This window comes from Erinaceus europaeus, chromosome 1 (genome assembly GCF_950295315.1).
Source record: "Erinaceus europaeus chromosome 1, mEriEur2.1, whole genome shotgun sequence".
Classification (NCBI taxonomy): Eukaryota; Metazoa; Chordata; class Mammalia; order Eulipotyphla; family Erinaceidae; genus Erinaceus; species Erinaceus europaeus.
Window position 1 is genome coordinate 53,477,440 of NC_080162.1, and position 24,048 is coordinate 53,501,487.

At 41.1% G+C, this 24,048-nt stretch overlaps 1 protein-coding gene across 3 annotated transcripts in view; it reads left to right on the forward strand.

Annotated features, from left to right (window-relative positions):
• The window catches only part of KIZ (kizuna centrosomal protein), a 159,951-nt gene that overhangs the window by 41,624 nt on the left and 94,279 nt on the right, over positions 1–24,048 (forward strand). For 2 of the 3 annotated variants that reach the window (XM_060186161.1, XM_060186175.1), the window contains exons 5-6: positions 6,409–7,054; positions 7,421–7,739. In XM_060186161.1, coding sequence (XP_060042144.1) covers positions 6,409–7,054; positions 7,421–7,739 — 965 coding nt within the window. The remainder of the gene's footprint in view (positions 1–6,408; positions 7,055–7,420; positions 7,740–24,048) is intronic. The other variant, XM_060186167.1, reaches the window with a different exon arrangement.

The window sequence follows — 24,048 nt, forward strand, 5'->3', positions numbered from 1 at the left end:
TTTTCATTTATTTCAAGGAACATTTGAATTTCTTGCTTGAGTGCCTCTATGACCCTGTTGGGTTTCTTCACAGGGGAGAGAGAAGAGACCAGGAACTCATGGCAGAGCAGGAGCGCAATGCATTATTCGGATGCCCCAGGGTTGGGTGCGGGCACAGAGGTTTAGGCCACGTGGAGCTAGCAAAATAGCCACCTCCCTCTATGCCCACCAGCCCTTCTCCAGGTCTTTTCAGGGTCAGGACACAGAATAGAAAGAGAGCAAAACTGGAACAGCAGCAGGGTTTACAGGGTAAAGATGGAAGTGGCAAGTCGGGAATGGGATTGGCTAGGAAAGGGGGTGGAGAGAGGCAAAAGGCATGCTGGGAAGGTGGAAGTGTCCTTAGCAACTATTGCGATGGTTTTAACTGAATTAGCAATACCCTGAGGGGATAACGTGGTGGGGATATTTCAGGCAAAACAATGATTATGTAAGCAGAACAGGGGGGCTGGCTTTAAGGCCCAACATGACCCAGTGGTTATTAAGCAGCATGTTGAGTTTCCAAATTTTGTGACTTTTAGTAATTTTCTGTTTGTTGTTGAATGTTAGCTTTACTCACTGTGGTCTGAGAAAATACTGGGGTGATTTCAATCCTCTTGTATTTGTTGCTACTGTCTTTGTGGCCTAACATGTGGTCTATCCTTGAGGATGTGCTGTGTGGATTTGAAAAGAATGTGTATTCTAGTTTTTGGGGGGTGAAGAACTCTGAAAATTTTCAGGTCTAGTCTGTCTATCTCTTCGATTAATTCTCTTATTTCTTTGTTGATTCTCTGCTTCATTGATCTAAGTGTGAGAATGGGGTATTGAAGTCTCCCATTATTATTGTATTACTACTGATGTATTTTTGTAGTTTTTTCAGTAGGTGTTTGATGTATTTAGATGAGCCCTCATTGGGTGTATAGATGTTAATTATTGTTAAATCTTCTTGGTTGATTGATCCTCTAAACATTATGTAATGGCCTTGTCTATCTTTTATTACTTTATTTAATTTAAAGTCTATTGTGTCAGAAGTGAGAATGGCCTGCCTTATTTTGTGGTCCATTAGCTTGTATGATATTTTTCCATCCTTTCACTTTAAGTCTGTGTTTGTCTTGTTGGGTCAGGTGGTATACTTACAAGTAACTTATGGTTGGGTTGTGTTTTCTGATCCATCCTCCCACTCTGTTCCTGTTAATGGGTGAGTATATGGCATTTATTGATATTATGGTTTAATGTATTGTAATGCCATTATTCAACAGTTTTTTATTTGCTTTGATATATGGTGAGTATTATGGTGATGCTCTTGTTTATAAGAATTCTTTTAGAACCTCGTTCAGGGCAGGCTTGGTGATGGTTGCCTTCTTCAACTGTTATCTGTCTGAGAAGGTTTTGATCCCTCCATCTAGTCTAAATGAAAGTCTAGCAGGATATATTATCCTTGGTTGAAACCCTTTTTCATTCAAGGCTCGATAGATATCTTGCCATTCTCTTCTGACTTTTAGAGTTTGTGTGGGCCTTACTATTATACTACTGACAGGGTAGGATGATGGAGTATAGTTTGTATGTGATCAAAGATGGTGAACTTAGAGTGAACTTTAAGCAGGCAACCATTTGGTTTGTAACAAGGGAATGAGTTAAGTGTTAGGGGGTGTAGGCCTTTGTGAAGCTTTGAAGACTGACAAGAGCAAACTGAGTCAGGAAAGCTTTTCCCTCCATGCTCAACCCCTGAAAGGGAGAGGCTGACAGGTGGGGTGTCTTTTCAGATCTCCATCTTTATGATGGGAGTTCCCCTATGCTCTTACCATGCTTTCACAATTATCCAACATAAAATGATTCACAAATGAGTGTCAGTGAATTTAGAAAGCAAAAGAAGAAAGAAAGAAAAAGAATAATGAAAGGGGCAGTCAGGTAGCACAGGGGGTTAAGCACAGGCAACAAAAAGCACAAGGACCAGCGTAAGGATCCTGGTTCGAGCCCTGGATCTCCACCTGCTGGGGAGTCACTTCACAGGCGGTGAAGCAGGTCTGCAGGTGTCTATCTTTCTCTCCCTGTCTCTGTCTTCCCCTCCTCTCTCCATTTCTTTCTGTCCTATCCAACAATGACGATATCAATAACTACAACAATAATAATTACAACAATAAAACAAAGGCAACAAAAGGGAAAATAAATATATCTATTAAAAAAGTAGTAAGGAAATAGTTTTTTTTTTTAATTACCTAGGAGGAGAGAAAAAGGAGGGTGGAGGGAAGAGGGAGGGAGAATCGAGTTCCTCTCACAAAGGATAGGGTACCCAGTCATTTATCTATGTAAAAAGCAACAGCAGTTAATTTGGTCAACCTGAAGAGGGCGGAAAAGGGACACGCATATATAATAATAGTAATAATAAAATAAAATAGAGTAAAAAACCCTGTCAGTCTGCAGCTTGGACCACTCCAGATTGGCTGTACCTAGCCTGAGGAAAGACAACCAATTATAAAATGTATCAAAAAAGGAGTTGGGCAGTAGCCTAGCAGGTTAAGCACACGTGACATTAAGTGCAAGAACCTGTGTAAGGATCCTGGTTCAACCCCCAGCTCCCCACCCTCAGGGGAGTCCCTTCACAGGTGGTGGAGCAGGTCTGCAGGTGTCTATCTTTCTCTCCCCCAGTCTGTCTTCCCCTCTCCTCCCCATTTCTCTCTGTCCTATCCAACAATGATATCATCAGTAATAACTACAGCAAGAGTAAAACAAAACAAAAAAAAGCACAACAAAAGGGAAAATAAATAAGTATTTTTTTAAATTTTTTTTAATAAGCATAAAAAAAAAGAAACCCTCCAGGTGTTTCCAGATAGGACTGAGGCTCTGATTGGTCAGGTATTCTGTCACTCAAATAGGAAAAAAAAAAAAAAGAAAGGCTTGGAATGACACCCCTGCTGAGCCTGGAATCTTGGTAAAGAAAATAGCTCTGCAGGAAGGCTGCTAGGAGACCCTGGCCAGTGGGACTGGTTCTCGGGTGGGGGGGGTAAGAGTGAGTTCAAAAATAGTGAAGTCAAAGATTTTCCTTTCTTTGTCCGTTTGGCCTCTGTTTGCCAGCCCAAGAGTAGGTTATAGGGACCTTTTTTGTGTCACTTTGTCCATCCCTTATTCACCCTTTCATGGACGTGACAGATAGCCTACCCTCTCCAGAGAATCCCAGATTGTAAGACTCTTCTTTTTGGAGCTCAAGCCTGGTGTTGTTTCCAAGTCATCATCTTGGCACTGCCCCACTGTTTCTCCTTACTGAGTAACCTCAACTGACTTACATTTGTGTCGCTTGATTTTTTTTTTCTTCCTCCATATTTATTTATATGTGCTCCTCAATGTTCTGTTCTGTTAATTGTACTTTTCAACTACGGATTTTCTATTTGGTTCTGTTTTTTAAATAATGGATATTTCTTGATAGTCCAGATTCTAGACATTACTTTCATACTTTCCTTTTGTTCTCTAGTGTGAATTCCATGAGTTCTTTATATATACTTAAAATAGATAATTAGCTGTTATTTATTAAATCCAACACATGGAATTCCTCATGAACAGTTTTTATTGACTAATCTCACCTCCACCCCAGTGTAAGAACCATACTTTCTTTGCTTCTTTTCATGTCTCATAATTTTTGTTAAATTGTAAACTTTTTTTTTAATTTATTATCTTTATTTATTGGATAGAGACAGCCAGAAATCAAGAGGGATGTGGGAAAGAGAGAGGGAGAGAGACAGAGAGACACTGCAGCCCTGCTTTACCATTTGCAAAGCTTTTCCCCCTGCAGGTAGGGACCAGGGGCTCGTACCCAGCTCCTTGTGCATTGTAACATGTGGACTCAACCAGGTGCACCACCACTCAGCCCCTTAAATTGTAAAAATTTTCAATATTAAAATATGCCAACTTTTCACACCAGTCTTCCTTCCAGAATTTGTTATTGTTATTTATTTGATTAATAACTTTTAGAACTAATTATATAAAATGTCTATTCTTTTTTTTCCCCAGAGCACTGGTCAGCTCTGACATATGGTGGTGCTGAAGATTGAACTTGGGAGCTTAGAGCCTGAGGCATGAAAGTCTTTTAAATAACCATTATGCTACCTCCTCAGCCCTAAAGTTTTATATTCTTTGTCATGTGAGGTCGCTGAACTTTTTGTCCAAGTAGCTTTGTGATTAGCTAGTGACTAGGGGTTTCTTCAAAGACTGAAAACCTTCTGTCTGATAGCTTTTAGCAAGAGGGTTTGGGTGAATGCTGTAACACATCTTCAGCCCTTATTCAAAAAGCTTATAGCTCCACCTTAGCTTTCATTTGCTGCTTGCACAGAGCCTCTAGGTAAACCTGGAGTGTTAGAATTGGTCCTTTTCAGACACAGCCACATAGTGTTCCAGATAAATATTAAACATTGTTAAAGACTCCCTGTGAATAAAGTGCTTCCAAAGGAAAGGCAATATATACTATGTGAGCCCCAAGTCAAGTCAAATAAAGATAGTCTTCTGAGTGTGGTCTTCCAGGGAACTACCAAACAAATAATAACAGCTCTCTGAACATGGGCTTTAAAAATAATTCAACCCCTTTTAGTCCTTTCTGAGCGGCTGCTGGTTTACAGGCTGTGGTTATATATAGACTTATACTTTTTAAAATATATTTATTTTCCATTTTGTTGCCCTTGTTGTTTTTCATTGTTGTAGTTATTATTGTTGTTGTTGATGTCGTCGTTGTTAGATAGGACAGAGAGAAATGGAGAAAGGAGGGGAAGACAGAGAGGGGAAGAGAAAGACACCTGCAGACTTGCTCCACTGCCAGTGAAGCGACTACCCTGCAGGTGGTGAGCTGGGGGCTCGAACCGGGATCCCTACAGGGTCCTTACCTTTGTGCCATGTGCGTTAAACCTGCTGCGCTACCTCCGGACTCCCGCAGACTTATACTTATTATACTTACTGCTGACTGGGAAAAAGTTATAAAAGAAACTTTGATAAAAATAAACTATATAGGGGGCCAGGAAGTAGTGCAGCAGTTAAGTGCACATGGCACAACGTGCAAGGATCAGCATAAGGATCCTGATTTGAGCCCCTAGCTCCCCGCCTACGGCGGGATGGGGGGTTCGCTTCTCAAGCAGTGAAGTAGGTCTGCAGGTGTCTATCTTTCTCTCCTCCTCTCTGTCTTCCCCTCCTCTCTTGATTTGTCTGTCCTATCCAACAACAGCAATGGCAACAATAACAACAAGGGCAACAAAATGGGAAAAATGACATCCAGGAGCAGTGGATTTGTCGTGCAGGCACCAACCCCCAGCAATAACTCTGGAGGCAAAAAAAAAAAAAAGAAAGAGTGTGGGTTAGCTTTGCAGGAGGGAGCGAGACCAGGAACTTGTGGCAGAGCAGGAATGCAAATCTTTATACATGCTGACACCCCAGAGTTAGGTGTAATCACAACAGGTTTAGGCCACATGAAGCTAGCAAAATGGCCAGCTCCTGCTATGCATGCCAGCCCTTTTCCAGGTCTTCTCCAGGTTGGGCGCAGAAGAGGAAAAAAAAGGGGGGGGGGCAAAACCAGGAACAGCAGTGGGTTTTTTTTGTTTGTTTGTTTGTTTTCCTCCAGGGGTTATTGCTGGGCTCGTTGCCTGCACCATGAATCCACCACTCCTGGAGGCCATTTTTCCCCCCTTTTTGTTGCCCTTGTTGTTGTAGCCTCATTGTGGTTATTACTATTGCCATTGTTGATGTTGTTCATTGTTGGATAGGACAGAGAGAAATGGAGAGAGGAGGGGAAGACAGAGAGGGAGAGAGAAAGATAGACACCTGCAGACCTGCTTCACCGCCCGTGAAGCGACTCCCCTGCAGGTGGGCAGCCGGGGGCTTGAACCAGGATCCTTACGCCGGTCCCTGCGCTTTGCGCCACATGCGCTTAACCCACTGCGCCACCGCCCAACCCCCTAGCAGTGGGTTTTATAGGGTGAAAATGGAAGTGGCAAGTTGGGACGGAATTGGCTAGGGAAGAGGGTGGAGAAAAGAAAAAGGCATTCTGGGAACCTCCTTAGTTGTGGTTGCTGTAGTTTTTAGCTGGTGGGAATTAGCAATACCCTGAGGGGGTAACATGGTGGCGGATAAGTAAATAATACTTGCATGGAAATATAGTGGTTTGTGGGCCCTGCCAATGTTCAACCATATCTGCACAATATCCCAACAAACGAGAGAAAGAGAGTGAGAGAAAGAAAGAAAAGAAAGTGTATAACTTGAACCGTACTTTTTTGCTCATTTGTTTTGTAGGAGTCCGTAAGTTTTATATAACATGGTAGGTGTTTACTTCAGTGGTCATGCTTCTTATACTTCATTTCATGTATGAAAACAACCTAATTGACCATATACAGTGTTTAACTCACATCCCTTTTGCTGTTGCAGGTTGTTATGCAGGCAGGAATTTACTCAGAGACAGCCATGTCAAGAGGATTGTATCAACCAGCAACAATCTTCATGGGCCGCCAACTGTCAGCCATCTCAAGCACTGGAGATTTCAGTACAGAGCAGAAATCTCCCCAACCCACAGAGAACTTTTCAGTTCCTGACCCACATTCACACCAACAGACAGCCCAGGGCATCAATGTGACAGACAGCTATGTAGTACAAACTAATAGTGACACACTGTGCTTAAATAAGTCTGACAAAATAGATGGAAAGACATCTCTTCAGATTGGTGAGAAAATGCCAGTCACAGCCAGCATATTGTCTGAGCAGAAACAAACTCATTGCCCAGAGATAGGAAGCAACACACGTCAGGGTGAGAGTAATTTATCTGAAGGCGCAAAGTCTGCTGAACTCCATTCCCTGTTAAGGAAAAGATTAAGTCCAAAGAACAGAGCCACTGATTTAAAGTGTGACAGTTCCCGCAGATCAGAGGGATCAGAGGAAGAAATACTGACACAGGAACATATTGAAGTCAAGGAAGAAAGAGCCAGACCGCCAGTCTCTCTCATATCAGTCTCAGAATACCATGCATCTGAAAATAAGTGTTCTCAAGAGACGCATTCTGCTTGTGAAGGTTTCTCAGGTGGGGTGAGAGGCTGAGATTGTTTGCTGACTTTTGCTGTTATTTAGTTTTTCTGGGTGGTGATGGTTTTATACAAGAACAAATGCACTCTCATTTTTGACTCTGACATAAAACAAAGCAGTGATTTTGCCAACAAATCCTGTTGAATGCGTTCTTAAATATGTACATGAAAATAATTCTGCAAGCAAATACTCTAATTTTTAAACCTACTATTACACTGTAAAAAGTATCTTGATGAGTTTCCAAGTACTATAATTAGCTTTGGGTTATTTCTACATATTCTTAAGTGACAAGTAGGTCTGCTGTGTGTGAAAACAACTTAATTCACTTTGTCCTAGATCATTAATCTATTCATATCCCCTCTAGTAGATCCTCTTCCTCATGAGGACCCAGAATCACAGAAGCCCTTCAGAAAAATGCAGGAAGAGCAAGAGGAAGAAAGTTTGAGCAGCAGTAGTGACCTCACAGTATCTATAAGTGAAGATGATCTAATTTTAAGCAGTCCACAACCACAGCCAAATCCAGGTGACAAGATGGAGGAAGAAGATGGAATAGAGGCCTTAAAATTAATCCACTCTGAGCAAAAAAGAGATGCCCTATCCACCGAAAAACATAATTGTATTTTGCAAACTCTAAGCTCTCCTGATTCAAAAAAGGAATCCTCCTCTGACTCACCAACAAAAGAGTAAGCCATTCAATTTTTTTACTGTTCTTTTTTAATTATAAACACGTTTGAGACCATTCCACTTGGAATGTGTTATTGAACATTCATGCATGAATGTGAAGGTTCCTTAAGTCTCATAAGTAGTCATTTAGATAAGGTCTAATTTTCTTTTCTCCTCCCCCCCCATAAATAATTTTTAAAGCCTAAATACCATAGAATCATGGAGATCAGTACTTTATAATGATATATAAAAAATCCATGGTGAAATCATAGATCATTTCTTCTCACCCACTATCCTCTAATCTTTTAAAAAATGAATCATTTTAAATTTGTAGTAACATAGAAGCTCACAAACAGTTAATGTACTAGAAGACCATGAACTTTGTATCTAATTAATTTGCTTAATTCTTCTATTTCTACCACAGTACCATGTTTGTATCTGGATAAATATGAGTTCTAACTATATATCTAAGCCAGTGTAACTTTTCATTTTCTTTTCTTTTTCTTTTATTTCTTCATTGCCACCAGGGTTATCACTGGAGCTGGGTCTAGGACTAGGACTAGGTCCCAGCGCTATGAGTCCACTGCTCCAGACAGTCATTTTTCCTATTTTTTTTTTTTTTACTTTTTATTTTATTTGACAGGTCAGAGAGAAATTCAAAGGGGAGGGGAAGATAGAAAGGGAGAAAGATAGACCTCTGCACACTTGCTTCACCATTCGTGAAGCATCCCCTCTGCAGTGGGGAGTGGGGGCTCAAACCCAGGACCTTGCTCTTAGTGATATATGCGCTTAACTAGGTGTGCATATATAGTGGGGGTGCCTGGCCCCAACTAGTTTAACTTTTCTAAATGTAGACATAAAAACATTGAAGTCTTTAATGTTAAATAGCATCATTATTATACATTTTGAGCACCTATACTACCTAACTCATAAAAGTATATATATTTGATATTTTACTCTTGATTGGCAAAAGTAGGTGGACTTATATAATAAACAAAAAAACTATTTTGTTTTGACATTCACCCCATCTCTAACACACACACACACACACACACACACACACACACGAAATTGGGTGCATTCAGGGTGGTATGACCCTAGACTACACATATATACACACACACAAACACACAGTTCCCTTCTGAAATCACCATAAAGACAAAGAAACTGTTGAGAAGCAATTGTGTAAAGAAAAATAATAGTACTGACATTAAATTTCTTTTAAGGATAGAAAGAACCTAGGTAAACAGATTAAGGCCTCATGGTCAGGTTCCAAGGAGTGAAGTGATACTGGCCACTTGAGTAGACTCAACATTCAGCCTGTCTCTCAGAGCTTTCTGTTCACATCATGATTCCATTATTTTTTCTTCTCAATAGTCCTGGCAACAGTGGAAACCTAAGTGTACCCTTATATATGAGAGGACGTTTTCTTTTTTAGAGCACCCTTATACCTTACCTTATCTTATAATTTATTATCTACTTATAGTGAAAAGTTTGATAGTTTGACTCCAAACTAATGTTCAAGAAATTTTTCTTTATTGTATTTATTTTTTATTATTAGTGATTTAATAATGATTGATAAGATTGTGGGATAAGAGGTATACAATTCCATATGGTTCCCACCACCAGAGTTCCATATCCCATCCCCTCCACTGGAAGCTATCCTGTTCTTTGTCCCTCTAGGAGTATGGACCGAAGGTCTTTATGGGGTGCAGAAGTGGAAGGTCTGGCTTCTGTAATTGCTTCTCTGCCAGACATGGGCATTGAAAGGTCAATCCATACCTAGCCTGTTTCTGTCTTGCCCTAGTGGGGTAGGGCTCTGCAGAGGTGGTGTTCCAGGACTCATGGTCTGCCTAGGGAAGTCAAGTTGGCATTGAGTTAGCTTCTGCAACTTGGTGGATGAAAAGCATTAAATTATAAAGCAGAACAAATTGTTTAATAATCAGGAACCTAACAGTAAGAATATAGCAGATGAGATTTGGAGTCTTTGTGTTGGAAGAAGCTAGGAAGTCTATTTTAGGTATATTCCAAGGGACCCATGACTTTACTAATTTTTGCCTGAGCCCAAAAGTATAATTTCTTAAAAGCATATCCAGGAGTAGGTGTATTTTACCAAAGTAAAAGACTGGGGGGTGGGGGGAAGGCTTAAGTCCTAGAATATGATGGCAGAGGAGGACCTGTGGGGGTTGAATTGTTATGTGGAAAACTGATAAATGTTTCACATATTCAAACTATTATATTTACTGTTGACTGTAAACCACTAGTCCCCCAATAAAGATTAAAAAAAAAAAAAAACAACATATCCTGGGGGCCAAGCAGTATCGCATCAGGTTAAGTGCACATAGTACAAAATGCAAGGACCCGTACAAGGATCCCAGTTTGAGCCCCTGCTCCCCACCTGCATGGGTGTTGCTTCACAAGTAGGGAAGCAAGTGTCTATCTTTCTTTGCCCCTTTCTTTCTTCCCATCTTCTCTCAATTTCTCTCCATCCTATTCAGTAAAATGAAAAATATGGCCTCCAGGAGCAGTGGATTCATAGTGCCAGCACCAAGCTCCAGTGCTAACCTGGAGACCAAAAAAAAAAAAAAAAGCATATCTAAGTACAACATATTTGTTCTGTGGTTAGGAGAGCCCATATAGTTCCTATTCCTGGGAAATTTTACTTATAGAAGAAGCAAGCCAAATGGACATAGTACTGTCATGAAAGAGATACGGGGGGTGGGGAGAAAGCATCATGGTTATGCAAAAAACTTTCATACCAGACACTGCAAGGTTCCAGCTTCAATCCCCAGCCCCATCATAAACCAGAGCTGAACAAAGCACTTGTCTTACTCTCTCTGTATCTCTCTCTCCCTCTCAAAAAACAAAAACAGAGATACAAGTATACTTCTTCATCTTTAGGAATTTCATTTATTGAGATCATACCTGTTTAGTATTTACCCTTAGGTATATTTATTTATAAAAGAGAGAGAGGGAGAGAGAGGGCCAAAGCATCATCACTCTGGAACAATGTGAGGAATTGAACTTGGGACTCAAGCTTTGATAGTCAAATGCTTTGTCCACAGCACTGCTTCTCAGACTATAGTTTACTTTTATAAAAATTCACTGGACAGCTTAGGCCTCTGGGAGGCAAAGTGAGAAACTAGCATATTTATCACAGGATTCAGTATTTTTTATGGAATGAAACAAATTGAGTAAATGTGTGGGATTAAGTACATCCTCTCATTCTCCTGTATGAATGACATTCTTATGATCTCAAGCCCATTCCTTGGAATTTTTGGATGTAATTTTCTAAAATTTATTGGAGATCATGGGGATTTGAGGAATTTTAAAATACTTGTCTTCAAGATCAATCAGTAGTGATTATTTTCCATGTTTGTATTATCAGTTTGGAGCCTACTGATGTTCTATGGTAAAAGTACAGCCCACAACTAACTTAAAGGCACTTTTAAATGGTGCTGACTAGCCTGGTGACACCCTGTCAGCTTTTGAGGCTCTGTGCCTCTATTTACTCTTAATTTTTTCCCTTTTTATTGTCCCTAGGGTTATCACTGGGGCCTGCATGTCAATTCCCAGCCCCCTCCCCCCACATGCCCCTTTCTTTTATTTGATAAAACAAAGACAAATTTAAAGGGGAGGTGTTGTTTTCTCTGGCTGGCTTCACGGGCGGGTAACAGACGACCCGGGACTCATGGCTGGGTTGTACGCAGTATCTCTTTATTCATGCAGGATGCAGCGCAATCTATACCAAGCTAAGCTAAACTAAAAACTACAATCATGTCCTTATAAATATACTAGTCCAGTAGGGTGGGAACAGGATGCTACTCAGAGAGGGTGGAGAGAAAAGTGACTGGTGAAAATCAGGGTATGACAAGGAGAGGGGGCGGAGCAGGCAAGAATTCTACCACTGAACCACCAATGCCCTGGAGGGAGGGTGGTGCTTGTTAACAGAGGTTATGTAAATAGAATACAGTGTTATGTAAATAGAATGCAGGGGGGATTAAACCAAATGAAACAGAAGGGGTTTTTAAAAGCAGAATTAGAAGCATACCAACAGGGAGGGGGAGAAAGGAGGAGAGAATGAGAGGCCTGTAGCACTGCTTCTTTGCTCATGAAGTCTCTGTGGGTGAAGACTAGGGACTTGATCCCTGGTCCTTCTTCTTCTAGCGTTTGCCCTTCTTCTGTAGCCAGTCAACAGCATCAGGGTGAGCCTGATGTAAAGTTTCGAGACCTCCTTTAAGTCTGGAGAGGTGGCAGTCATTGACTATGTGGGTCATAGTCTGTCTGGAGCCGCGGCAGTTCGGGTCGTCTCTGGCTCCCCAGCGATGGAACATAGCGGCGCACTGGCCATGGCCTGTTCAATAGTGATTGAGGAGGGCCCAATCATAACGTGCTAGGTCAAAGCCGGGTTGACGCTTGCAGGGGTCTGTGATAAGGTGTTTGTTCTTTACCTCAGCTGACTGCCAACTCTGTTTCCAAGAGTCTGGAACAGAGAAGTTCAGTATAGGCGTAGGAGACCAGATTGGATGACGAGACGTCAAGTGTTGGACAGGGTGGGCGAAGATATCCGCGTATATTGGCAGGTCCTGTCGAGCGTAGACGTGGGAAATGAACTTAGATGATGCCGCATCCCGACGAATATCTGGTGGGGCGATGTTGCTAAGAACTGGCAGCCATGGAACCGGGGTGGAATGGATGGTTCCAGAAATTATCCTCAGGGAGGAATATAATTTGAAATCAACCAAGTGGACATGGGGGCTACGGAACCATACTGGGGCACAGTATTCTGCAGTGGAATAGCATAATGCCAGAGATGATGATCGTAGTGTGGAAGCGCTCGCGCCCCATGAGGAGCTGGCCAGTCTTGCAATGATGTTATTCCTCGCGCCCACCTTTGCTGCAGTTTTTATGAGATGTTCGTGAAATGACAGAGTGCGTTCGAGAGTAATGCCAAGATAGACTGGCTGGGCTTCATGCCGGATTCTCGTATCGCCAAGCTGCACATTAAGCTCACGTGAGGCCGAGGAATGGTGTAGATGGAAAACAGATGATACCTTTTTTGCAGTGTTAGGGATTAGTCGCCATTTTTTACAGTAATCAGATTTCAGAGACATGTCTTTCGTGAGTGTTTCCTTGAGGATGTCGAACTTGGATGCCTGAGTTGCACAGCAGATGTCATCGGCATAGATGAACTTCCTTGAAGAAGTTTCTGGGAGGTCATTGATGTAAATATTAAATAGCATAGAAGCCAGAACAGAGCCCTGGGGGAGGCCACTTGAGACAAGTCTTCATCTGCTAGACTTGTCACCCAGATGCACCCGGAATCTTCTGTTTTGGAGAAGAAACGATATAGTGTTGGCCACCCATGGAGGCAGGCATCTTGAGATCTTGACTAGGAGACCACGATGCCACACCGTGTCATAGGCTGCTGTGAGATCAACAAAGACAGCACCCGTCTTTAAATTCTTCTGGAATCCATTTTCAATGTAAGTTGAGAGGGCCAGGACTTGTTCGCAGGGCGGGTGATAGGAATTTCTCTGTAAGATGAGAAATTCATGACAGAAGCAGCCTCTCAAGGAGTTTGTAACACACAGAGAGGAGAGAAATTGGTCTATAGCTGACGGCCAGTGTTGGGTCTTTCTTTGGTTTCAAGACTGCTATTATCTTCGCACGACGCCAAAATTTGGGCATAGATTCGGATTCCAAGATGTGGGACAGGAATGAAGTGAGCCACTTATTTGCCGCGGGGCCCAAGTTAAGAATGACTTCTGGGGTGATGTTATCATAACCAGCAGCCATTCCCGGTTTAACCCTCTTCAAAGCGTCTTCCAGTTCATTGGGATTGCATTGGATCGACCTTCCCATGGTGCATCCTGTGAGTACCCATTCATCAGGGAAACTGATGATCCTTCCTAGCCGACTGAATCCACATGCATCCCAGTCACTTTCAAAGCCAGCAACAAGCAGCTCCTGACAGCTTTCAAGCTGTTGGTCCTGCTCTTAGAGTCCTCCAACTTAATGTTGAGGGGCTGTCCTTTGCCAAACGCGTTCTTATTGGTCAATTGGCAATACAGCATCAGGCAGATGTCATTTGCCTACAAGAAACACATATAGCAGTCGATGAAGCTGCTCGATTCACCATCAGTGGATTCGATTTAATATGCTATAATCTCCATCCTAAACACGGCCGAGCCATCTACGCCAAATCATATCTTGCGGATGTTTACCATACGGCCTCTTCGACCTTCTACGACTCCATTACTATTGGAACTATTCAGCTCGTCAACGTATATAAGCCTCCCAGTGCCTCATGGGATAATGAGGTCCTGCCTAGCCCGAATCACCCAGCCGTTTACGTTGGAGACTTTAATAGTCATCACCAAGACTGGGGATATTCCTCTACTCGTGCTGACGGTTCTATCTTAGCCGACTGGGCTTCAGCAAATGACCTCTCCCTATTATACGATCCCAAACAGCCAGGCTCTTTTCACAGTGTTAGATGGAATAAAGACTCGTCACCCGACCTGTGCTGGATTAGCACAGTCAACGGCCAGGCCTTTCCCGCTACGAGACAAGTTCTCAAGGACTTCCCACACAGTCATCACCGCCCAGCTATCATCCACATTGGTCTCCAGCTCCCACTGATTCTGTGCTCGGAGAAACTAAGATGGAACTTTCGGAAAGCAAACTGGCATCTGTTCAGTGATCTTACCAACAAATCTATTCCTGCAATTCCAATTAACTCTATCCCCTCTGAAGATTCCTACAGGCACTTCCGCCAAGCCATCTTCAAAGCAGCTTCCCAAGCTATTCCTCGTGGGAGATGTGCTAACTATATGCCTTGTCTTGATGCTGAATGCGAGCAACTACTAAAGCAGTATGATGAGCCGGGTGACCCAGATGTGGCTGACCATCTCATTGCCTCCCTGGATGCAGCACGCCAAGCCCGCTGGCAACAACTCACGGAAAGTCTGAACTTCACCCACTCAAGTAGGAAGGCCTGGAAGCTTCTTCATAGTCTGGGTGCCGGTAGCCAACCCTCTCCCGTCTCCCATCCTCCCATATCTCCAAACTCAGTGGCCAGTCTCCTAACTCAAGATGGACATGCTAAGATCGACCCAGTCTGGAAAAGAGAAATTTCCCATGAGTGGTCATCCCACTTCCATTTGTCTTGTCCATCTCCAAAACTCTCTCCCTTTACACTATCTGAACTGGAAGATCCCTGGTCCTTATGCATGGTAACACACGCACACTGCCTGACCCTCCTATTTACTGTTCAGGGTGAACTCTTCTCTTTTGTTCTGTGAGTTAATTATTAACCTGAGCGTATAAGCTCATATTTACAGAGATTACACTTTAACTTCACAAGTTCATTATCCCAGTTTTATTTAAGGCCTATGGGGACCTGGCAAAAAGTCAGTTGAATGAATGTTAACAAAGATGATGGGGGGCTGATAAAGGAAGACACACAGAAGCATATAAACAGGAAACTAGAACCTCTGATTTCATGATGGCTGATGATGAGAATGATGATGATGCCTTCAGTGTGTTAGCACATCTGTGTGCCAGCAGAGTTACTTACTACAGGTAAAAATAAAAAGAGAAAGTACAGTATACTGCATAGTGTCCATTTGAAGAAGAAAGCAAAAATAAGGTGCTGTTTTATTTTTTATAGTATAGTTAGTGGCTTTATTGAGATATTCATATACCATGCAGCCTACTCATAAAGTGTAAAATTCAAGGTTTTTTTTACTACTATGTTAATTTTTAATGATGTTGAGATGTATCTAACAATATTTGTTGCTTCAAATATGCAATTTAGTGATATAATTATATTCATGATCCTCACCCCTCCAAGTCCATGATAACCTCTAATCTACTTTGGTTTTTTTTAGGAATTTTTTCATTCTAGAGGCAGTTATATAATATTCTGTGTTTGACTTACTTATATTAGCATATTTTCAAAATTTATCTGTTGTAGTATTATTAGGGAAAAAAAGCTTTATTCCTTTTCATGGCTAAGTAATAGTCCACGACATGCATATGCCATATTTTTATAATCATTCATCAATTTATAGACTTGTGAACTGCTTCATTTTTTTTTTTTTTTGCCTCCAGGGTTATTGCTGGGGCTCGGTGCCTTCACCATGAATCCACTGCTACTGGAGGCCATTCCCCCCCCCTTTTGTTGCCCTTGTTTTTTTATCATTGTTGTGGTTATTATTGTTATTGATGTCATTGTTGTTGGATAGGACAGAGAGAAATGGAGAGAGGAGGGGAAAACATAGAGGGGGAGAGAAAAAGAGACACCTGCAGACCTGCTTCACCACTTATGAAATGACCCCCTGTAGGTGGGGAGCTGGGGGCTCCAACTAGGATCCTTACACCGTTCTTTGCGCTTCATACCATGTGCGCTTAACCCACTGTGCTACCGCTTGACCTCCTGCTTCATCTTTAAAAAGTCAGATGATTCACTCCCTTGGAGTAATCTTTGATCTTTTTACTGTTTATAAGTTTGCCTTTTCCAGAATATCATATAGTTGAAATAATATAACATAACAGTTTTACAGCTTACCTTTTTTCACTAAGCAATATGCATTTTGGAGTCCTTCCAACTTCCAGATATTGAAAACCAGTGAATGTTTCACGCACAATTCCTTCTTTGCAGGCTATAATTAACTCTTCTCACAAGAAACATACTCAAGTGAAGCTGAGTAAAAGAAATGTTAAAGACATTTAATGTTTTTATTCATAGAGTAAATATTTGCTGCAAGCACTAGTACAAATTTACATGACTTAAGACTTGAGATATATATGATTTTTCATGTCACCAGTGGTTGGCCCATTGCCATTTGGGACCACACATTTCCCTCATCTTCTGAAAGAGTATATGACAACCTCAGTCACCAAGTAGTGGTAGAGAATATTCCCAAAACATCCAGTGGCCAATCCCCAGGCACATATGCTTTTTTTTTTTTATTATTGGATAGAGCCAGAAATAAGAGGAAAGGGGTAGACAGAGAGGAAGAGAGACACCTGTAGCACTGTTTCACCACTCTCAAAGTTTTCCCCTTGCACGTGGGGACCAGGGGCTCAAACCTGGGTCCTTGTGCTTTGTAGCATGTGTGATCAATCAGGTGTGCCACCGCCTGGCTCCACACATATGCTTTTAAAGGAAATGTTTGCTTGCATCTTGGATGCTAATGTCCTATTGACTAAAAGAAGTTACAAGTTGTAAGCCAAGGCACTGGATGGCAGCTCACCTGGTAGAGCATGCATGTCAAGGACCTAGATTTGAGCCCCTGGTCCCCACCTATAGGGAAAAACTTCACAAGAAGTGGAACAGTGATACAGATGTTGTCCCTTCTCTGTTCCTCTCTCCTTCTCTCTGCCTCTCACCCTCAGTCAAAACAAACAAACAAAATGGCTGCCAGGAGTGGTGAAGTGGTATGGGTTCTAAGCCCCAGTGAAAATACTGGTAGCAAAAAAAAAAAAAAAAAAAAAAAAAGAACTTGGTTCCTTTTCCACTATCATGTACCAGGACCAAAAAGCCCTTCTTCCCCATGGAAATATTTTCTTTCTGTTTTTTTTTTTTTTTTTTAAGAATTTATTTATTTATTTATGAGAAAGATAGGAAAGAGAGAAAGAACCAGACATCACTCTGGTACATGTGCTGCTGGGAATTGAACTCAGGACCTCATGGTTGAGAATCCAATGCTTTATCCACTGTGCCACCTCCCAGACCATGAATTGTTTTCTTAATTCCCCTTTTGGATTGTTGTGTAGAAATGCAACTGGTTTTTGTAAAAAATTTTTATCTTGTAACTTAATTGATCAGTAGAGTATAAATGCATAGTAAGCCATAGAAGGGGGCCTGAGAAGAATGTTAGAAACTGAGCACAAATAGAGAAACAGGCCAAGGCCTAACTCTACGTTCAAGGAGGTCAGAAAAAAAAAAAAAAAAAAAAAAAAAACTGGAGAAATCAGCAAAGGAATCTGAAAAGAGGCTATGGGAAACAGCAAGGAGAATCGACAAAGAGTTGCACTGTAGATCTCAAGTAGAGTGCTTTAAATGGGGTTTACAAAGATTAAATAACCTGGGCTAGAGAAATAGTTCACCAAGTAAGGTGTATACTGTGCCATGTGTGGGGAGCCTGGGTTTGAGCACGCCTGGAAGTATTCACAGCACCTGGAAAAATTCTGGTGCTGTGGTGTCTCTCCTCTCAGTTTTGTTGTGTCTTTCTATCAGAATGAAAAATTAGCCTGGAAGCAACTGTGAAATTGTGCGTCCATGAGGCCCTAGGTCCTACAGAAGAAACAAAAGAGAGATTAAATAACTTTCCCAGCTTATATTGCTGGTTAGAAGTATAGTCTTTGTTGGAGGTATCTTTGGGTCTTGTTCTCAAATTTCTTATTTTTCTCAAGTCCAGTCTGACAATTGGATGCCACGTTCTTTGGTGTTTTTTTGTTTGTTTGTTTGTTTGTTTTTTCTGTAACGTGAAAATCACAATCATAATGGTGATGGAGAATAACTACTCTGCACTGATCTAAGATCTTTACTTAGTCTAGTTCATTTATTGTTGCCATTTTATAGTGCAGGAAACTAAGACACAGAGTTTATGCTCATTGTTACAACATGACTCTGTACACTTTGAACATGGCCATCTGGTTCTAAAGTCTGCATTCTTTTAAAATTATTTTTATGTAATTCCTGGTAGTTAAATTAGGACCTTACTCAGTGGTTTCCTAGGTAAACTTCTCCCCCTCCCCCCTTTGAGACAAAGTAAAAGTGAAGAAGGACTAGGTGGTAGTGCATCTGATTGAATCCACATGTTAGAATGAGTAAGGGCCAAGATTCAAGCCCCTGCTCCCCACCTACAAGGGGAAAGCTTTGCAAGTGGTGAGGTAGTGATGTGTGTCTCTCAGTCTCTCTTCCTCACTATCTTCCCCATCCCTTTCAACTTGTCTCTGTCTCTATCCAATAAATAAATACAATATTTTTAAAAGAAAGTAAAAGAGGGGGTCGGGTGGTGGTGCCCCAGGTTAAGGCACATGACGCAAAGCACAAGGATCGCAGTTCAAGCTCCTGGCTCCCCACCTGCAGGGGGGTGACTTCACAAGTGGTGAAGCAGGTCTGCAGTTGTCTATTATTCTCTTCCCCTCCTCTATTTCTCTCTTTCCTATCTAGCAACAACAACATCAATAACAACAATAATAATAACCACAACAATGATAAAAACAAGGGCAACAAAAAGGAAAATAGATAAGAAAGTAAAGGAGAAGAAGGAACAGGGAGGAAGATAGAGGGAGAGAAAGAGAAGATAACATAGTATCACCCCATCATCCATGGAGTCCCCCTCTACCCCCACTATGTGCATGATGCTCCTAGGAATTACTGGGGCTTAAACTCAATGTTTCATAGGTGCTCACTCCACTGGCTAAACTGTCTCCCCAGCCCCTGATTCTGCATTCTGAACTAGAATGCTGGCCTGTCTCTCAGTAACTATTTTGTTTAAATAATTAAAATGTCATCAAGGATAACAAATCATAAAGTCAGTAAGGAAACTCAAGAAGCAGATTAGGTTCTTTTATTTGTTTGTTTATTGCCTCTGGGGTTATTGTGGGGGCTCGGTGCCTGCACCACGAATCCACGGCTCCTAAAGGCCATTTTTCCCCTTTTGTAGCCCTTGTTGTTTTTTATCATTGTTGTGGTTATTACTGTTGTTGTTATTGCTATTGTTGTCGTTGGATAGGACAGAGAGAAATCAAGAGAGCAAGGGAAGACAGGGGGAGAGAAAGATAGACACCTGCAGACCTGCTTCACCACTCGTGAAGCGACCCCCGCTGCTTCACAAGTGGGGAACCGGGGGTTCCAACCAGGATTCTTAAGCCAATCCTTGGGCTTTGCGCCATGTGCGCTTAACCTGCTGCACCACCACCCAGCCCCAATTCTTTTTTTTTTTCTTTGTAAGTATTTTATTTATTTTATTTTTGAGAGAGATGCAGAGAGAAAAAGACACAGAAAGAAACACAAGAGCACTGCACAGCTCTGGCTTATTGTGTTGTGGAGGATTGAACCTGGGACTTTGGAGCCTCAGGCATGAGAGTCCCTTTGCACAATCATTATGCTATCTACCCTCGCCCGTGGATTAGATTCTTTAATTAGAAAAAGACAACAGACTAACGGTGGCAATTTGACCTTTTGATCTATTCATATTGAGCCTTCCAACCTTCAATAAGTTGAAGTGCTATATGGCCTTTCTTCAAGCTTGAACAAAGTACTTGCAAAATTGCTTTGTTCTTTCTTCCACTGGAGTGTGACTAAATGTAAAAATGGAATACCACCTTTCAAGCTAAACTAAATGAAAGCCTTAGTTTCTCAGGGTCATAAAAACTGTGATCTCATAAATTTAATTGCACCTGACAATTTTAATTTTGCCCCTTTTCAAAATAAAATGTAGGAAGTTTTTGCATCAGAGAAAGATTTGCTATTGGAAATTATATTGCCTGAAATAATAGGTTACAGCTGTATTATTTTTTTTAATTTACCATAAATTCGCTTTAAGAAGAGCTAAATGTATGATTACACATTTCAGTATTCTTTAAGATGTGATTGAGCCTCCAGTTGTCTGTTCTCAATTTTTTTTTTTTTCCCCACTACTGGCACTTGCTTTTTTTCTGGGTTGAGCTCTGTTCCATAACACAGGCCGTCCTTTGAATTTTTATTTTCCATCTCATAGATTCCAACCTGTGTTCCCAAAGTAAAATTGAGTGTTGAAATCATGCAAAAAAAATAAAAAGTAATCTGGGACCATCAGTGTATCTATTCACTTCACATTCTACCTGGCACTTTGTTCCCCAGCCTCATGTATGGCACTCCTGTTAGTACTCCTATTTTGACCAGACTTCCCTTATCTTTATTTAAATGTTAAAATGTCTAGGATGTACAGAGAGCATTAGTCCTTGAGACCTGATCATCAGACAGTGTAGGAAATTGTCTCAGTGATTGTCCCTTGACACCTGTAGAGATGTTAAAAGTAATCTGTGTTGGCCAACTTGGACTCAGTACTCCAACCTTTACCATAGACTGCTGGTCTTGCTGCTCAGAGCTGGTGGGTAAACTGGAGTGAAGGGAGGTTTGGGGGTATACCAAGAAGCAATTGCAAAGATTATAGTCTGGGAGAGAGTTGGTGGTGCACCTGGTTAAGCATACACATTACAGTGCACAAGGAACCAGGTTCAAGTTCCTGATCCCCACCTGCAGGGGGAAAGCTTCACAAGTGGTGAAGCAGGGCTGCAGGTGTCTCTCTGTTTCTCTCCCACTCTGCCTCCCCCTACCTTTTTGGTTTCTCTCTGTCTCTCTCCAATAATAAATAAATAGAATAAAATAAATAAAAATTTTAAAGATGATTAAAAAACAAAGATTACAGTCAGAAGAGCTACTCTTTCTTGATTACTTCTTTGCTTTCTTTTTTAGCATTCTTTTAATAATGAAATTTTTGTTTGATTGCTAAGTCTCAATTCATATATATATGAATTTTTACCACCCCAGAGTCTTTTACTTTGGTGCAATACACTAATTCCAGTACAAGTTCTACCTGTGTTTTCTCTACTGATCTTGTTTTTCAACTTCTGCCTGAGAGTTAGATCATCCCATATTCATCTTTCTATTTCTGACTTATTTCACTTAACATGAATTTTTCAAGCTCCATCCAAGATGGGCTAAAAATGGTGACATCACCATTTTTCAATAGCTGAGTAGTATTCCATTGTGTATATATACCACAGCTTGCTCAGCCACTCATCTGTTGTTGGACACCTGGGTTGCTTCCAGGTTTTGGTTATTACAAATTGTGCTGCTATGAACATAGATATACACAGATCTTTTTGGGTAATTGTGTTTCGTTCCTTAGGATATATCCCCAGGAGAGGAATTACAGGGTTGTAGGGTAATTAGCTCCATTTCTGAACTTCTGAGAGTTCTCCAGTCTACTGTCTGCATTTGCTCGGCCAACTGACATTCCCACCAGCAGTGCAGGAGAGTTTCTTTATCCCAAAACCTCTCCAGCATTGTTTGTTACTATCCTTTTTGATATATGACATTCTCACAGGAGTAAAGTAGTATCTCATTATCTCTGTTTGCATTTCGCTGATAATCAGTGACTTGGAATATTTTTTCATGTGTTAGCTGGCCTTTTGGATTTCTTCTTTGGTGAATGTTCTGTTCATATCCTCTCCCCACTTATGTATGAGGTATTTTTTAACTGAGTTTGGTTAGCTATTTATATATTTTGATGATTAGCATCTTGTATGATGTATGGCATGTAGAGACCTTCTCCCATTCTGTAAGGAGTCTCTATATTTGGGTGGTGGTTTCTTTTGCTGTGGAGAAGCTTTTCAATTTGATGTAGTCCTACTGGAAAGATAGCATTATGGTTATGCAAAGAGACTCTCATTCCTGAGGCTCCAAAGCCCTGCATTTGACCTTTCTCACCACCATAAGCCAGAGCTAAGCAGTGCTCTGATAAAAACAACAACAACAACAAAATTGATGTACTCCCTTGGTTTATTTTTATGTCTGTCTCCCTTGCAATTACACTTGAGTCATTGAAGATGCCTATAAAACTTAGACGGGGGAATTAGGTGGTAGCGCAGCGGGATAAGTGCATGTGGCACAAAGTGTTAGGACTGGAATAAGGATCCTGGTTCCAGCCCCGGGATACCCACCTACAGAAGAGTCTCTTCACAGGCTGTGAAGCAGGTCTGCAGATGTCTGTCTTTCCCTCTCCCTCTATGTCTTCCCCTCCTCTCTCCATTTCTCTCTGTCCTATCCAACAATGACACCATCAACAATAATAACTACAACAATAAAAAACAACAAGGGCAACAAAAGGGAATAAAAAAATAATTTTTTTTAAAAAAAAACATTAAGATGGTAGCGCAAAGCGCAAGGACAGGCATAAGGATCCCGGTTCAAGACCGCAGCTCCCCACCTGCAGGGGAGTCGCTTCACAAGTGGTGAAGCAGGTCTGCAGGTGTCTATCCTTCTCTCCCCCTCTCTGTCTTCCCCTCCGCTCGCCATTTCTCTCTGTCCTATCCAACAACGATGACATCAGTAACAACAATAACTACAAAAAGCGCAACAAAAGGAAATAAATAAATACTTTTTAAAAATTAGATGGAAAAAAGTTCTGTCAATACTTTCCTCTAATAGTTCAGTTTTTTTATTCACCTATAGTTGATTTTGAAAATGTATGATGTAACAAAAGATTAACGGAAGTAAATGTTGGTTCTTCAGAAGAGTGAATAAAATCTACATACCTTTACCCAGACTCACAAAACAAAAAAGGGAGAAGACCCAAATAAATAGGATAGTAAATGAAAGAGGAGATATCACAACAGATACTGCAGAAATTCAACATATTATGTGAGGCTTCTATGAACAACTATATGCCACCAAGCTATCGAACCTGTAAGAAATGGAAGAGTTCCTAGATACCTAGAAGCTTCCAAAGTTAAATAAAGAGGGACTACATAATATGTACAAGCCCATCAGAGCCAAAGAAATTGAAACTGTTCTCAAAAACCTTCCCAAAAATAAAAGTCCTGGACAAGATGGTTTTACAAATGAATTCTACAAAACCTTCAAGGAAGAGTTAATACCTCTACTTTTAAAAGTCTTCCAGAAGATTGAAGACACTGGAATACTCCCGTCCAGCTTCTATGAAGCCAACATTACTTTGATACCAAAAGCAGCCAGGGACACAACCAAAAAAGAAAACTACAGACCAATATCTCTGATGAACATAGATGCAAAAATATTGAACAAAATTCTAGCCAACTGGATAGAGCAGTATATTAAAAAGATTGTTCATCATGACCAAGTGGGGTTTATCCCAGGAATGCAAGGTTAGTTTAATATATGTAAATCAATCAGCGTGATCCACCACATCAACAAAAGCAAGACCAAAAACCACATGGTCATATCAATAGATGCAGAGAAAGCCTTTGACAAAATACAACATCCCTTTATGATCAAAATGCTACAAAAAATGGGAATATATGGAAAATTCCTGAAGATTGTGGAGTCTATATATAGCAAACCTACAGACAACATCATACTCAATGGTGAAAAACTGGAAGCATTTCCCCTCAGATCAGGTACTAGACAGGGCTGCCCACTATCACCATTACTATTCAGCATAGTGCTGGAAGTTCTTGACATAACAGTCAGGCAGGAGCAAGGAAGTAAAGGGATACAGATTGGAAGAGAAGAAGTCAAACTCTCCCTGTTTGCAGATGACATGATAGTATACATCAAAAAACCTA